General features: G+C 41.0%; 1 protein-coding gene across 1 annotated transcript in view; it reads left to right on the forward strand.

The window, feature by feature from the left end:
• Positions 1 to 16,047, forward strand: part of cald1a (caldesmon 1a) — a 31,979-nt gene extending 15,932 nt beyond the window's left edge. The window contains exons 8-16 of the mRNA XM_026146265.1: positions 786 to 1,053; positions 3,082 to 3,219; positions 7,933 to 7,976; positions 8,191 to 8,266; positions 9,706 to 9,846; positions 10,025 to 10,120; positions 11,557 to 11,625; positions 13,127 to 13,163; positions 15,914 to 16,047. Coding sequence (XP_026002050.1) covers positions 786 to 1,053; positions 3,082 to 3,219; positions 7,933 to 7,976; positions 8,191 to 8,266; positions 9,706 to 9,846; positions 10,025 to 10,120; positions 11,557 to 11,625; positions 13,127 to 13,163; positions 15,914 to 15,927 — 883 coding nt within the window. The 3' untranslated portion in view covers positions 15,928 to 16,047. The remainder of the gene's footprint in view (positions 1 to 785; positions 1,054 to 3,081; positions 3,220 to 7,932; positions 7,977 to 8,190; positions 8,267 to 9,705; positions 9,847 to 10,024; positions 10,121 to 11,556; positions 11,626 to 13,126; positions 13,164 to 15,913) is intronic.
• Positions 16,048 to 17,220: the final 1,173 nt, after the last annotated feature.

A 17,220-nucleotide genomic window follows, 5' to 3' on the forward strand; every position in this document is an offset into this window, starting at 1 on the left:
GAAATGAGAAGAGAGTTCAGGCTGTGTTAAAGAATTAAGGTGGTCATACCGAATATTGATTTTCAAGTTCATTAGAATTCCACAAACTCTGATTGTGCCTTATATATTGTATTTTCATTTGTGTTTGCACATTTCAGCAAATTGCTGGACTTATTTCTGCACAAGTTTGATTTTTATGAAGAAGCTCAAGACCTTTGCTGATATATCAGTGACTCTACTCTTGTCCACTTGTGGAAAAGTACTGCAGTAACTTAATATACCAGACCCAAAGGTCAGCTGAAAAGATCAAACTACAAATAACCAAAGCTCATTGTGACCGAGTGCGAGGAGAGGACAACAGTCTGTTGATAAACAACATTATGTACTGCATTTTAAAGGAAATTAGTTTTATCAGACAGGAAGTTATGTATGAGGCTGACATTTATCATTTATTGCACAGGCTGGTGTGAAAGTATAAACATGTAGCCCGAGGCTTCTGAAACATAATTGAAAAGCAAATCTCATTCAGACTTTCAAGAAAAACACGTTGTTTTTGTTCAGCTGGCAGAGTGGCCGTGTTTTTCTGTCACAGGTCACCTGCAGTGAGTTCTCAGGTTGAAACACTGGAACGAAACTTGATACCGCCTGTAACTTTATCTTTGCAAACGTGATTGCATTTGTTTGTTGTGTGAATTCCATGAAGGCAACATCTTCTTCTGGTGTGCATTTGAATACCGGTATCAAAAGGCAACCAGCTTTCCGTTCCGACCCGTGTGCTGACCCGTGTTTTTATGTGTCCTTCCCAGCCGCGGCAGCGTGCGCTCCCCCGAGCCTTCTGCGGGTGATGACCCGGACGAGGACGCCCGCCTGGAGGCGGAGCGCAAGCTGGAGGAGCTGAAGCGTCGTCGCGATGATGCGGAGAGCGGGGAGTTTGAGAGGATGAGGCAGAAGCAGCAGGACGCCGAAGCTGAGCTGGAGGAGCTGAAAAGGAAGAGGGAGGAGAGGAGAAAGGTGCTGGAGGAGGAGGAGAGGCAGAGGAAGGAGGAAGAGGCAGAAAGGAAAGCCAAAGAGGAGGTGGATGTTTTGTTTTGTTTTACTTAACTTTTAAGCTGTTTTTACTCTGTTTTATCCCATCTCTATGTAAATGTTTTGTTTAAAAAAAAATTATGATGTTATAAAAGTCTGAGTTTCAGGCAAGTGGCCGATGGACGCAAGTCTGAGTGTCATCTTACAATCGGTGGGAGACTGGAATCAGCAAAATTATTGTGCATGTGCAATGAAGTTCTGAACTGGTTGCCTTCGAAGTGGATGTTTCAAAGATGGGGACCAGTTCTCTGACCACCTGCAGTCAGTTGTTGTCTTCAAAGCAAATTTGATACATCAATAAGAGCAATAAGTTGCTATGAGTCTCTTCTTGTGATAATTGGGAACTGTGATAAATGTAAAAAAATTCAAATCAATCTCTGGGCTACCACCAACTGTTCTTAGACGCTAAGAGGTTGCTGTCCTGTTTTCTCTCTATTATGACTGAATTATCACACAATTCTGGTTTTCAGTCATCTTTTCCTTTTTTAATATTGTTCTTTTGTTTGTTTGTTTTTGCCCTTTCATCTTTGGATTAAGCCACATTTCTATGCAAATGGCTTATCGGAGTCTCCGATATATCCATGAAGCTGTCCCTTTAAACTTGAAAAAGCATGAAAAAGCTACACATCCCTGAACTATATGTTTACGTAGTTACAGGAAAAATTGCAGTTATTCAGTTTTGTAGCCCAAGAAAAGAAGCTTGCTTTCTAATTTGGATCTTGTTGAGTCCAGATGAAACACCTGCTGAGATATTTGTAAGCTCCTGCACACGCAGTGTTGTGTCTGTTCCCATTATTGTTATAATAAAAAAAAGGAGGGGCTGTAGTTGGGGATAGCAAGTCTCGAGAACGGCCCATCTCTTACAAATGAGTCATTCTGCAACAATAACACACCGTGTGTGCTTAAACCTCTGACTGGGCCAACAGCGAAAGATCGAAACCAAAAAACCCCAAAACAATCGAAAGAAGAATGGACTTGAATGGTTTTTATTGCCTGCCCACACAGCTGTTGCAACAATCAAATTTCAAATGCAGACATCAGTGAGAATGAAGTCAACAACCGTCACTGCAGTCTTTTACATTTTCTCATGCTCTGCATCATGTTGATTCATCCCTTTGCACCTGTATGAGCAGAAACCCATGCATCACTCTCTCTCACACTTGCACCGCTGTGACGTTATCTCGCCATACGTCTCCGTTATCATGACTCAACCTATTTGGGTCCCCGCTTGTAACTCACATATGTCATTCCTCTGTCTCCTCTTCTTACAACATCCTCGTCCTTGCGTATCTCAGACGCGATAACCTCTGCTTTCCTTCGTGTTCCCCCGCTGTACCGAAACGCGTCGCTCATTTTCGCTTGCAGTCAGCTTGCGCCGAGGCCCCTACATTCTCGCTATTACCCTGACTGGTCTTCTTTGTTGCTCTTGGCTCCGAACGTGGCGGCCCATCTCTAGCTATCTGCCCCTGTTCTTCTCCTCTTGTGTGATGTTAATGAGGCCTTTTGGTTTGTAATTAAAAGATGGCCCAGAGATACAGAGAGACTAATTAACCAAGACAAGGCTGCCGGAGAGGGCTGATATACTGCCAAGCACCAGCCCTCTTCTGAATACTGTACAAATGATTCATACTTTTTTTCCTTTCTTTTTTTTTAACTCTTGATAGTCTGCTGTATCAGACTTTTCAAAATGCCTTTTTTCTCCCGAGGCAGCCGATGGCTGTAAATAAGAATTTACTCAGAGTAATTGAATTCGAGACTGACCTGCTTCATTTGATAAAATAAGTAAATCAGTTAGAAAGTGTCTGGGTCGGCTGCATTTTTGATTGTCAACTGCCAGTGACATTTTCTTTATCATGTGATAGCCTGTGGCAGCATAAGTATGTTTCCATTTAGTTAGAGTCGATACAAGCAGCTAGCAGACACAAGCTACCATTACCTGGCAGGACTGCTGTAATTAAATTGACCAACGCGTTCCCTGTCAGAGACACTCAGAAATGCCTGCCATCTCTTTCTCAGGAGGAGAAGAGGAAGATGAAAGAGGAGATCGAAAGGAGGAGAGCAGAGGCGGCTGAGAAGAGACAGAAGGTGGATGACACTATGGATGGAGAGGGCAAACCGTTTAAGTGTCTCAGCCCACGAGGATCCTCTCTGAAGGTCAGTCCAACTATCTCTGACTTCTCACCTCAGGTTTTCCATTCTGGTACTGCGCATATGGGTTAGGATAGAAATAGAAGCAGCAATAGAAATCAAAATACAAAGATCATTCGGCGGCCTGAACAGGCATATGTCACTGGCAGATTTTTTTTCAGCGGGGGCTAACAAGCCGATTAGGCAGAGATGAACTCTGTTTGTTGTATGAAAATGCAGTTCCTGACTGACTTTTATTCCAGTAAAGCCTGAACCATGAAATATTTGCCAGATTTTTTTTCGCTGGATTATTAACTGAACCTTCAAATTTAAAAAAAAAAAACATAAATTTGCAATTGAGTTTTAATTTCTGTAATTTTTCCAAAAACTGATATTTTTGTGCAATGTATTGCTCACAGTAGTCATGCTTACGTCTTATTGGATACTGCAGGGTTTTTAAAAAAAAAATGGGTTAAATCCATCTGAGCTGTTTTTAAAATCAGCATCTTAAAATGGGACTAAAACATTTGCACTTAATGGCTGAATACATGATTTATTGTTGACCTGTAAGGATAAGCTGAAATGCAGTGAAGCTCTTAATAGTTTGATGAAGTATGATGATGTAAACTCTAATCATTCAAGGTAAATTAGTTTCAAACTGCATATTTTTCATCCTTAACTCAAATAAAACGTGCAAAAATGTTTGGAAAATTAAGTGTTGTAATGCTAAGCTAATCTTTACATCCCTGACAGGCCCCCACACTATGTATGAACACACTATAATGACCACGCTAACACTTGTAGCTTTGGTTAAGCAGACAGTCAAACTATTAATACATATTTGTGCTTGTGTTTTTGAATTGGACAAGAGAGTAAAAGCATGCACTTCATCTAAAACTATCAGGCTAAATTGTTGCGACCATCAAAAATCAACTTGTGATCCTGCTGCCTTTAAAATGACTGCTTTAGAGACAGGGACCAGGTCAACAACCACTTAGTCAGCTGTCGTCTTCTAAGAAACTTTACTGATCAAAAGCCAATAAGACATTGTCAGTCTCCTATCAGTCTGCTATTAGTTTGTTATTCAGTGGGGTTAAGTTGCCAATTACATGTGATTGACAACCAGTTAGCAACCAGTCGAGAAAAGTATTGCTAAGAGACATGTCACAGACGAGTTGTGCTCATCAGTAAAAACTGGCTCAAATTTATTTCAACATGCTGGCTGCCTGCCTCCATTTATAAAATAGATGGCAATTATTTGCAAACCTTCACCATTTTGTCTTAAAGTGATTGCAGTCAGGTTGAGTCAGAATTGAGTCAAAAATTAATTCACTGGGCAACCACTGATATTTTACTACATTGCAAGTGGCATCAAAGCTAACAATCAAACCAGCATTTGCATCCAAAGCTATTTGACAATGTAGTGTAGTGAACAGCGGGTGAACACTTAAATAAGTTTAAGGCTTAAAACAACTTTATAGCATTTGCGTGCTGTACTAAACTCCATTTGCACTGGTTCCTTTGCAGTCGTCAGCAGAACTCTGTAAAAGCTTTCCTGCAAACCTGCAAACACCATCTATCCTTCAGTGCAGCAAAGCCTACTCTGAACATTCAAATATTTGGAGAGATTAACCGCCAGGTGACTGGCATCTGCACAAGTGTTATCTAACTGAGATAAAGGAGTGGATTTCATAAAACCAGAGAGAGAGATGCAATAATCAAACTGTAACTTGTTTTTTTAAAACTGTCTAAATCTAAACCCTTCTCGAGAAATGCACGAAGAAAAGTTTCCCCCCAACCCTCCCCACCGCCTTATCTAAAGATAAATGTTTGTCACTGCAAAGGAACGTTTAATCAACTCAAATGTGAATAAATGTTTTCAGTTTTGCCAAAAGCCAACTCCCACGCACACAAAATCTAGGGGGATTTTTTAGGCAGTGGAGAAAATCTAATTAGTGACAGTTAGCTGTAATATCCATCTGGCCCATCCCAGTGAGACTCTAGACTAGAGGTTTGGCTCTAATGGTGTGTGAGCTCTGATTGTACTAGACCCAGGCACTTCTTTTAATTGTGGTCACTTTGTGAACAGTAATTCTCATGCCCCCTTCACTCCCTTCACAGACAAAGCTTTACTTTGTCGTCATGTTCACTGTACGTACAAGTGTTTCTTCGTGACTGTTTGTTTGAGTGCATATCTATCTGTTGTGTTCTTCACGTACACGGAACATATGAACAGTTATGGTGCTGTGTTTTGCTTTGAGTTAATTTGTGTGTTTTCGCAACAGATGAAATAATCCAAAAAAGGAGGGGTCTGGAAACTCCATAAATTAAATTAAAATCATACAGCTAATATGAATGTTGCCTTAACAAACATTTGCAGACACATAGCGTCTTTAGCATTTATTAAATGCCACATATTTCGATGTTTAGTGATTGTAATATCTGATATGAATTTCGGTTCAGTTATTCAGCTATTGCAAGGCATCTGAATAGTACTGACTAGCTAGCTAATTTTTGCTAGCAGGAAACACGCTTAAAACAAAAGGTACTCACTGTCTCGTAAGTACCTGAAAAGCTAGTTCCTTAATGCGGTTACTACAAAAGGATATCAATAAAGACAAAACGGCATCTACCTGTCGCTCAAAACTGAAAATGGCTTGTTTGTGTGTAGTTTTTATTAAGATGACTTTGAGAGCAAGCAGATCTGTCATGAATGTGAAAATGTTTTTGGATTGTAAGCAGGTTATAATATTGGGGTCATTTTAACAAGCAGCGATTTTTGGTACTTAAATGGGGGCTAAATTTAAACTCAGAAGGCTCATATGCTTGGGAGGTAGCTGATGCATTTCACAAAAAACGAAGTAACTCATTGTTAATTTAAGAAAATGGACAACCCAAAAGCCCAGTAGGTCGGGTATATACCATATAAGCACTAAATCCCTGGACTGTCTCCACTATCCCTGACTATAAAGGAACATAAAACCACAGAAATTTAAGTTTGAACCTTTTGTTATTATAGGAGCACAAAATACGGGCGTAATAATCCCATAACTGTGAAGAAGATAGAGCATGAAAAGCAACTCTAATCTATTTCATGCTGAAATACCTTTTGCTACATAAAGACAACAGACAACAAAAGATCTGTTTTTCTCTATATTGGCTCACGTGAATTGGAGCATATTCTTGCTTGATTTATGTGCAGAGTGAATTTCATGCCCCTTTGGTTTTTGTTGAACCTGTCCAAAGGCTACTTCCTATATCAAAATGACATGCATGCCATTGAAGACACACACTTTACTCCCCTCATTTCTTTTTGCTATTAGGTGCTTTTTGTTTGACAGCTGCCATTTGGTGCCTCCTGTTACACTAAAACGTTAAAAAAAAGACTGTCTTACTATCAGGAATCAGCTCCCAGTGGAACTCTCAGTCCCGAGAGCTCGCCTTCATGTTATCAGCAGTAAACCACCATAACCCCGCTCTGTATTGTAGATAAAGCTCAGTGTTCTGTGGCAGAAAAGGACAGAGGGACGAGATGAAGGACAGGCAGCAGGGATATGCAGGAAAGCGATTAGGGTTAACAGGATTACTGTAACTGCATTCGGATGGCTACGGCTCTTTAAAATGCGTCTGAGAATGGGGAATTTCCTGTCAGGGAGTATTTTTGGGAACTCCCACATTCGGTAGCAGTCGAGTGCAATGGCCTTCTTCATAAAGAGAGGGGAAGAGGGCCTTTTTTTCTGCTGTTTCTTCTTTTGTCCCTATTATAGGATTTTGTGTTTTGTGTGTGTATGTGTGCATCTAAGGAACGCATGTGCTGCCCTCTCTTTTAGCCTTTTGTGCCGTTGATCATAAACAATCCTCAGAGATTCCCACAGACTAAAGGCAGAGAGAGCAAAGCGTTTGCTGTGGGGTGGGGGTCAGTTTCTGACTGTGTGTGCATGTCTTTCAGAGCATTTTGCACATAGAGGGAACAGTATCTTGGTGCTGCTCAAGTGAAGCCAAATTATATTACGTATGAAGGAAAATAATAATGAGATATTTACTATTTAAAAACACACCCTGCAAAGAGATTGCGGGAAATAAAGTTAAGTGCATGAAGGGGACCTATTTCTTGTCTGTGGTATATACTCTTACGATGATGGATGTTCATAAACATGGTCAAAGTTTAAAATATTGAGCAGAAGTAACCCCTGTATGGCAGAAGCTCAGGGCTCACACTGCTTTATTCTTGGATCTGTAAGCTGTCAATGAGAACAGATATCTATAATATGATCGTCTCAGGCACACAGCTCTGGCTGCAAGCATAGCAGCTCCACCCACCTTCTGTTCAAATTATCTGTTTGCCGGGTAAGGCAAAGGGAAGTCAGCTTGAAGTGGAGGGAAAGCGAGCTGAGATGGCCTTAGGTGTCACAGCAAGCCTCAGTTTAAAACAAATGAGGATTATTATGAACTATGTCTTTGGTGGAGTCAAGAAAAACAAAATCTGAAGCTGCACACAGGTTAACAGATCCCCTTTATGTTATTAATCATCAAAGCTTAGTGACTGTTTAGAACTAGGCGTGTCTACATGTTGAAGTTAGAAATGAGTTCATATTAACGGTAATAAAAGGATTGATGCACTTGAATCAGCAGCAGGGATGCTGTAATAAATATCTGAAGTGTGGTAGAGATGTACTGCATGCAGCAGAGCAATTCTGATGCAATTTTTATAACTCACAGATTTCTAACCTTTCTTTACAGATTGAGGAGAGAGCCGAGTTTCTAAACAAGTCAGCACAGAAAAGGTAAGCGTCATCTTTTTTAGTCATGTTGACCTCTACTAACAACGCTTTTTAAGCAATCCTGTTTTTGCTGAATATGAACAATACAATCGAGAGCTAGACCCGAGGGTCTGTAGTGTAGGACGTAAAGCCCAAACTGTATGTAATGTGTATATCATTTTCAGGGCATTTAGATTTTTCATGCACTGTATGTTAATTTCTTGCTTTTGCCCAGCAGCACAATGAAGGCGTCTCATTGTCCTGTGGTGTCCAAGATAGACAACAGGCTGGAGCAGTACACCTCAGCTGCTCAGGTTAGCTCTGCATCAGCTTTGAAAACACTGATGGATGGATGGATGGATGGATGGATGGATGGATGGATGGATGATGGATGGAGTTGTTTGTCATTTTCAACAAGTTTCACGTACGTCTCCTGTGCAATCCCAGCCCATTCTTCTTTGGCGAATCTCTCAAGCTCCTCCAGATTTGATGGTCTTCTGACACAGATTTTTTGAATGGGATTCAAGTCCGGGCCTTAAGCTGCCCAGTCAGTAATGTTCACTTTAGTCTTCTGGAGGAGTGATGTGTGTTTTGTGTTGTTGTTTCTTCAGTCCTTCCACCTTGATAAGATTCCCAGTTCCAGACACACTGAAGCATCCCCAAAGCATAATACTACCACCATGGTGTTTTTAATGTGGGGATGGTGTTCTTTGGGTTGTGCACGTCTCTCGTCTTTCTCCAAACATAACCAGAATCTCTATAACCACAGAGCTCCAGTTTCATCTCAGGTGACGGACTTCTAGTATACCTAATCATTCTCGAGGTTTTCCTTAGGATACTTCAGTCTGGTTTGAAGGTCTACAGGCTCACAGTTCATTCCCTGTGCGAGGTTCTAGTGATTGTCTTCTTTGACATCACAATTCCCAACTTGGTTAAGTCATTCTTTTGTGTCTCTAGTGTCTTGGCAGTTGTCCTGGGGTCTTTAGACACATTTCTCACTAGTTTTCTTTTCAGAGTCTTTGAAATCTTTCACTGCCTACCTCTGCCAGCCTTGCTTTGTGTGGCTCTGTTTGAATTTCTTGATGATACTTCTCACTCCAGTCCTCAACACTTGGAAACACTATGATAACTTTTTATATCCAGCATTTGCTTTGTGAGCATCAGCAATTGTTTTTCTCAAGATTTCTTTTGTTTTTGGCACGATGCTTTCTCAAGTGACAGCTCAAACCCTCACAAAGTTTTTATATTGTGTGTAAATTGGAAAATAACCCTCAGTTTTAACTTGACTAAATCTTACAAACCCTGAGCATCACAAAGTTAAAACACATCATTGCACAGCAATGGTTTGTGCTATGGCTCAATAATTTATCTGTACATAAATAGATATGTTGAAGCAATCAAAACATCATCATAGCTCCACCCACATTGCACATACCAGTCACTGATTGATCTGTGCATCTCTAGTGCAAATATCCAATATTTGTCAAAAAGCAACTATGCAGAAAAAGTAATATTTCATTCCGTAAGCGTTTTAATTTGCTTGACTAAAATGTGCCTGCACTGCCTATTTTTGGCTATCATTCTGGAAATATTATTATCATCAATCCAAAAGTGCCACTCCTGAGCACAACATTCTACTTTGACTCCCCAACTTAGCCAAAACATAACAAAGACGTTGCATTGAGTTGTTAGTATTTATGCTTTTTTCCTGAGCTTTTATCGTAGCTTAAAACCCAGATTTCTGTCTCCTCAGAGAGAGAACAAGGAGTCTCGATCCCCTCGCTCTGGAGCCGTGGATCTGCCCGTGGTCACTGACAGCATACGAAACATCAAGAGCATGTGGGAGAAAGGCAACGTGTTCAGCTCGCCTGGAAGCGGCGGGAGCACATTCAAGGTAAAAAAAAAAAGAAAAAAGTAAAGGTGGTGCAGGATGTTAGAAAGTTGTTGAAACTTTCTGTGTGTATGAGCGAGAGAAGGACAGACAGGAAAGAGCCCAGTTCACTGGTCCTTCCTGCTCTGCCCCGCTGCCAGTGATGACCAGGCTTGGCTGACCTTTGACATTGTCCAAACAGGAAGCAGCTGTGATAAAGACAGGCGTAGCGGGCCGCATCAACGACTGGCTGAATAAAACCCCAGAGAGCAGCAAGACACCAGGAGGAAGGCCAGCGGTAGGTCAACGCTGTATGAGCACAGTACACTTAGCACTCAGCTCAGAGCAAAATCCAGAACCAGAGCACATGAAGGTAGTGGCCTGCATTAGGGTTAGGGTCATCTTTTAAATATCATAAAGTTGTCATGGAAAACACAAGTAGTCATTCTTCTGCCAAAGTTTGTTTTGTTTTTCTTGGCTCTTATTTTGAAGTGGGTGGTGCTTGGTTGGCAGAGAGTGATGCCACTGGCCTCTGTCAGAGACCCACCCCCGATGAGCCTGGTTCTGCCTGCTTTCATCCTGTTAAAAAGGAGTTTTTCCTTCCCACTGTCACCAAGTGCTTGCTCATAAGCGGTCTTTTGATAGCTGAGGTTTTCTCTCTGTTATTGCAGACTCTTGAGATGACTGTTATTATGACTTCACGTTATATAAATCAAATTGAACTGAATTGTACACCAGTCACGATTTAACAAGTTGACCCAGAATCCAATGACAGCTGGTGGGTTTTTCTTTAACTGTCAACCAAGGCCAAATCCCACTGTGGCCTCTACACCCTCCCATTTCGCTGGGAGTGTGAAGTGCTGTTGAAGGTTCTCTGAGGCCATCCTTGTGAAATAAAACAGGTGTATGGGCAGTTATCCGACATCGCTGCTGCTCCCACGTTAGACCAGTTGGCTTGGAACGGCTCTTAATGTAGCGGACCCTCCACATAACAGTGAGAGTGACTAGTAATAATGTGCAGCATTCCCTCTCCTGCTCCAGTCCCGCTGTCTTTTTATGCCTGTGTCATATTTACTGCTGCTTATGTTCTGTGTAGGACATGTTTTATGATCACTTTCAAACGATGCAGTGAAGCAGGTCAGTTGGACGCAGGCTGTATCCTCTCTCTGACTCCACCTGGTGGCCTCAAATAAAAATGAATTATGACGTGTGTGAGCTTGCTGCTCTCGCAGCTGTAATTTCCAGCTATAGTGCGTGTGGACAGTGTAGACGTGGCATCATTTTCAAGCATTTGATCCTAAACCCGTTGCAGTGTTTGCTTGCAGACAATGATTGAGCTTTTTGTCCTGTCCTTCCCAAGTGTATAGAAACATTTAAAGCTGTGACTTTATCCAAATATTCATGCTGGAGCATTATGCTGTGTGCTAACATTGTTAAAACAGAGCAGGGGAAACTTTCACTGCACATAACTTTATGTCCAACGTGACAGCATTAAGACGTCTTTCTCGAGTTTTACTTGGATTGCCTCAGACTATTGATTATCGTGTGAGCGCTTTTTCCTCCACACAAACCCCTCTCCGCTTGATCGCATCGGTCATTCTCTGCGCTCGTTCCATCCTGCCTACATCTCAGGTACACCGCCACTGCTGCCACACGATGAACATTTTCAATCAGAGCTCCAAATGCAGAGCATGCACTGATAATGCGCTTGCTTTCTGACTCTCCCCCTGACAGGACCTGAAGCCTGTTGACGTCACCAACAAGAGGAGTCTATGGGAAAACAAAGGCGCCTCTCCGGCCAAGGTAGATGTCATTAATATCAGCCCATTTACTTGCTTAACATGAAGTGAGATTTGTATAGGAAAAGATCCAGATTAGTGCTCCACGTACTGGAAGAAGTCCAGAATGGAGTTTTGACTCTGCCAAAACAGTTTGCGGTCTTGGATGGCTCTCCATATATATTTTTTTGCTCCAGTTTCCTGTCGTTGTCAATCAAAGAGAACATTTTGTTAAAGAGATGAAGTAGAAATATTAGATTAATCTCATGATGTTTCGACCCTGTGTGGCATTACTGAGAGTAACAATCACGTTTATGTGTTTTTTTTGTTTTTAAAGAACTCTGATAGCTAGTTGACCTCACCGTTAAATCTGGAATAAGCCTGGAGAGGTAAAAGAGAAACTATTCTATGTCTTTTTTGTGTCTTTTTTTTTTTCAAAGCGCTTATGACTGAATGAGCCCACACTGCTTTGCACTGACTTTTTTGTATGTGTTTTGTTTTGTTTTTTTGGCTGTGGTTGGACATTTTTGAGTTTCAGTCCAAAGTTAGAGATTTGTGATCTAACGTGTATGTCACTTTTTGTGCCTCCTTGACTCGCAGTGTTTTTAGAGGCTTTTATTTTGACGAGCAGTACACTTTGAGCCACTTTCTGCAAAAAGAGAAAAGAAAAAAACTAGAAAGAAATAGAAATCTTTTCAATTGTTGTAAAATAACACACACAAAGTGGACTTAGTCAGTTTAAAGAAAGGTTACACTGTTGCCTCCATTAACATCCATAGGTTATTAAAGCCGACGCAACAAAATCCAGAAGATTACATCAAATTTACATTGTAAATTTACAAAAAAAACAAAGAGTGTGCCCGTTGTCCAACTGCAGGCTTTAAACTTTTCACAAATGGCTGCATCACATCACTGCTGCTCCTTCTGACGGCCACAAATCACCGCTCTCGAGCCAGCTCAGCTTCACTTTACTTTTTATTGCCCTAATGGAGGAACTGTTTACAGCATTCTTTACAGGAGAGATGCCTCACTGGGGTGTGCAGCGGCAGCTCGACCGCTGTGAATCACTGTTATCGCCTCTGATTTTCAAACACGTTTGACTAAAAGCTGATGGGAATGATCTGTTTTATCGAATGTCTGTGTGTAAATTTAAACTCTGCTTAGCAGAAGTGGGGAAAAAGGCTGGATATCCACCATAACCACTCATTTTTCTACAAACTCTCTTTTCCTTCTTATCTGGCAGCCTTGTGTTGCCGCAGTAGCTACAGCGCAGGCCAGAGGCTGTGGTCTGCAAGTGAGTAGTGGGGCTGGAGGACACCAGGCGGTGGTCTGTGCTGATGTAAAAAAAGGGCCCTGTACAGGAAAAGTGGTGGTTAGAGTTTTCATTAGGTAGTGTGCTATGCTGTGACGTCAGGGAAGACAGCAGAAGCGGGTGGGATAGGCGCAAGAATCCGTGGGCGAGGTGCAAGTGGAAGTCTTTCTGCATCTTCGCTGGCTCATTAACTTCTTGTCTTCGTGTTTTCCAGGTGGCAGGCAGAGGGGAGACCAAATCAGTTGCTAATGGTGAGTTTTTCCACGCACAGGCATGCGTGCGGCCGCTCTGAAGAGTTCAACTTCACTGGCTCATTCTGAGCTGGGCCACTTTGTCTGCTTTCTTCATTTGTGTAATTGAAAAGACTGGGGGATTTCCTCAATCCACAGGGGTACACAATTAATCCTTTAGTTGAGGTGGAAATGTGGAAATGAAGTTAGACAATCGACTAAAGGACAAGGACATCGATTATCTCATTGTGTACAGGCAGGAGCTTCTTGTAACAAGCGAGGAGCGACAGAAATTCACGTGTTCGCTTGACTCCCCCAGCAGCAAACTTTTCCACTTGTGTTTGTTTGGACACATGTCTAAGCACTTAAGCATTTTAATTTTTGTCGGGATTAGAGGCATGACCTCACCTGCGCTTTGACTTACACAACACCGTGTGTTCCAAAGCGCATAACTGGTCCTTCCACAGGCAGCCGTGCAGTATTTCGGTTTGCGGTTTGGCCTTTTGTTTGGCTGCTGCTTTAGGATGCCACTTACACATACATTGTTTGCTATTTTAAAATCAGATCCGAGCACAGCCTCCTCCTCCTCAGGCAGAAGAGAGCTTTTGGCCTTGAGAGATTCCACACATGTCAGCGTAATGCGGTGTTTGTTCAGAGCACACACACACGCGCACACATAACCAATTTCACCTTTATGAATGCTCTCAACAGCCTTCTTGACACCACTCAGACCTTTCAGCTTTTCCACTCTTGCACACGTCCACGTCTGTTGCTTAGATCTGGGCAGCGTTACAAGCAGCATTCCTGCCAAGCCGGTTTGTCACATTAATAACTGGTATGTTCGAGATTAGCACACCATAGCAGTCTGACTCAGAGGATGAGAAAGGATTTGTTTCTTCTTTTTTTTATTTTTTTATTTATTTTATTTTTTTTATTTCTTACTAAGAGTTGGCTGTCACACCGTACAGACATCTGACACCAGAGTGGACAGCGTGGAAGTTTACAGCCCACCCGCTCTCCACATGCTTGGAGAGTTTCCAAAATTATGTAGACACTTGAAAATAGGTAGAATTCAATGCTTACTGAGTGTAGCAGTTTATGAATCAGGGTGCACAACTTATCTGCTGTCCTTCAACAATGCAGAAATATTCAAAAGAATTGCTTGTATTCGACTTTTTTAATAAATCAGAAGTAACCAAGGGTCTTGAATGGCATTAGGACCTCTGTTAATATTATTATGTGGCTTGTTTTAGATGTTGGATTGAACTATGAAACAGGGAACAAAAATAAGTACTTACTAAGTGCTTAAAAACAACAATGCTTTGAGCCAAACAGTCGTGTCAGTAAACCTGTTAGCATGATTGCTGGGCTGAGAGAAAAAAACATCTGCAATAATTTGGTGGTTAACTGGAGAAACTGAACGTTTTGACCTGATGATGGTGTTAAATGAAAAGTTGAATTGAAAATTAGTACGATAACAATCATGTTCCTAGAAATACAATACTATGCAAAAATCTCAAGCCACTCCTCATTTCTTTATAGTTTGATAGAAAAATGGAAAATAGGTGCAGTGTTTTATTGAAACATTGAAGTACAGCATATAAGGCAAAAACAGATTGTGTACAATCCTCATGAGTGTGAAAGTCACCATTATTCTTCAACACAATCTGTACTCTTAGTTTTTGTCATCTCTTAAGGAGTAATTCTCCAGGCTTGTTGAGGGGACATTCAAAGCTCTTCTCTGGATGTTTACTGCCTTTTGCATCGTTTTCTGTCAGGACAATCCCACATTGTGTCAGTAATGTTGAGATCTGGGCTCTGGGGAGGACAATCCATGACTGATAGTTTTCTGGTGTGTGTTTTTCTATCCCGATATGTTTGTAGTGGACTGAGAGTGTGTTTGGCATCATTGTCACAGTGAAAAAAGAAGCTGTTGCCAATCAGACACTTTCCTCGTTCTGTTGCATGATGGAAGGTATTTTGCTGCATTCATAATTCCCTCAATTTTGACAAGACCCCAACACCACTGGCTGAAATGCATTCCCCAAATCATTACAGATGTGTGTGTACTCACTGCTGTTCATATATATTTTGATGACGACTTGAACCAAAAATATAATTTGTAATCATCGCTCCATAGGTTCACTTGCCACTGATTTTGACACCAGTTCTCATGTAATTTGAAGTACCTCTGTGTCATGACTTGACATGACTTCTTTCCACTGGGAGCATTTCTGATATTAGTGATCAGTAGATGGATTCAAAGAAAGGCCATCTTTCAGATCCTGCGTTAGGTCTTTGCTTGGATTGTTTCCTGTTTCTTAAGGGCACGACTTACTCTTTAAAATTGGTTCTTTGCTAAGCTGTCTGTTATTCCATTTAACTTAAATGATTCATAGGTCAGCGTTAGGTAGCTTAACAAACAAAAAAGTTAATTTCTCTGTTACAAGGGGTGGTCTTTTAAAAAATATAAAAGACCTTCGGGAAACTTGAAGAACTCTTGCTCAAAACCAACAATATTTCACCAAAGTCTTGCTCCTTGTAATCAAAATATAAAGACGAGTGGTGAGTCAAGACTTTTCCACAGTACCATATGGAAAATTAGCAAAACTATTTTGACTCCTTGTTTTGAAGTCGAAACAAGTCCAATAAACTCAGACTTCTGTGGAGCCAAATTTAAACACCTCACTGCTTGGTTTAACACAGACCTGTGTGGGAATATGGACTTGGAGTCAGGCCACTGATGTACTCGTTTTTGTGTCTTTCGATAGGTATGGGACACTAATGTCTTGAAGGAGCCACTAAAGCTGGGGACCACGACAATCCAAGAATCTTCTTTGACTTTTCCTTAAGAACCAAATGCCACACCCCCAGGAGGGACCCCCAAGAGCACGCAGGGACAGGACAGACACTGTCCGAGCACTGTACCGAAACAGCATCAGCATATTGTTATAGGCTTACCACGTATAGTGCCTTTGCACAATAATTTCTGCTTTCTAAAAAATTTAAAAAAAAATAAAGTATGATAACAACAAAATGCTGTGAAATTTGGACATTTAAAATCACTAATTACTTTATAAAATCCTGCCAGGAAGACAATAAAACTAATAGAATTAAGATTTATGTCTCGTACTCCGTGCTGAGTGGATGAGTTCAAAAGTTTCCACATTCCAAAGAGATGGGCGATATCACTTCTCTCCCTCAGAATATTTTCCATCTCTCTCTTTTTTTATTTATATTTAAAGCAAAAGCTTCACACAATGCTATATTATTCAACGTTCACCTGTTCAGGATAGAAATATAAGCACTTCTAGAGTTTAGCTTATTTCACTTTTATTGTCTTACCAATAGTGCAGCAATGGTCTGAGTAATATATGCTAGCACATGTGATGTTTTGACTATGACCTATCATACTGTATCATATATAACATCTGTATACTTATAACAAAAGGTATTTTTTGCTTTTTTTATTCATTCACCAACAGGCAGTTGATTTTGAAGGTGACAGGAGTGTTGGATATTCAGAAGGCCACTTTGACATTTATTGTCCTTTCATGTCATTTGTTTTTTTTAATTTATGTTTTAATGTTTTTTGGGGGGGGGGTTTGAGTTCTTTCTAGCTTTCGAACACTTTAAAACATCTTCAGACATTCCTCTTAAAAGCAGTTGCACGTGGTGCCTTTGCTGCCTTAAAGTTTTATGATGTAGGACATGTTTTTTTAATCTGCCTTTAACTTCTTTTTTGCCTCTATGCACACTCTTATGCTCAGCAATACTTTTCATATTGAGGGCATACAAAGTAAAATCAGGGTGCCTAAACATATAGCAAGGTCATAGTAACAAGGATATTTACCACTATCTAAAACTTCTGGCCTTATGATTGCAATGACAGCATTTAGGACAGCCGAGGTACAGTACTTTAAAGCCTCCTAGCAGCTCAGCATGATTTTGACTTGTGATTTTTCACGTTTTCGCGCAGCACAAGCTTATAAGAATATGAACTGTTTGTCAGGGCATTAAATTGATCGGTGTTACTGCTCAACAATCTGACAATCACATTCCATGGCTCCTGAAAAGA

This window comes from Astatotilapia calliptera, chromosome 17 (assembly GCF_900246225.1).
Source record: "Astatotilapia calliptera chromosome 17, fAstCal1.2, whole genome shotgun sequence".
Lineage (NCBI taxonomy): Eukaryota > Metazoa > Chordata > Actinopteri > Cichliformes > Cichlidae > Astatotilapia > Astatotilapia calliptera.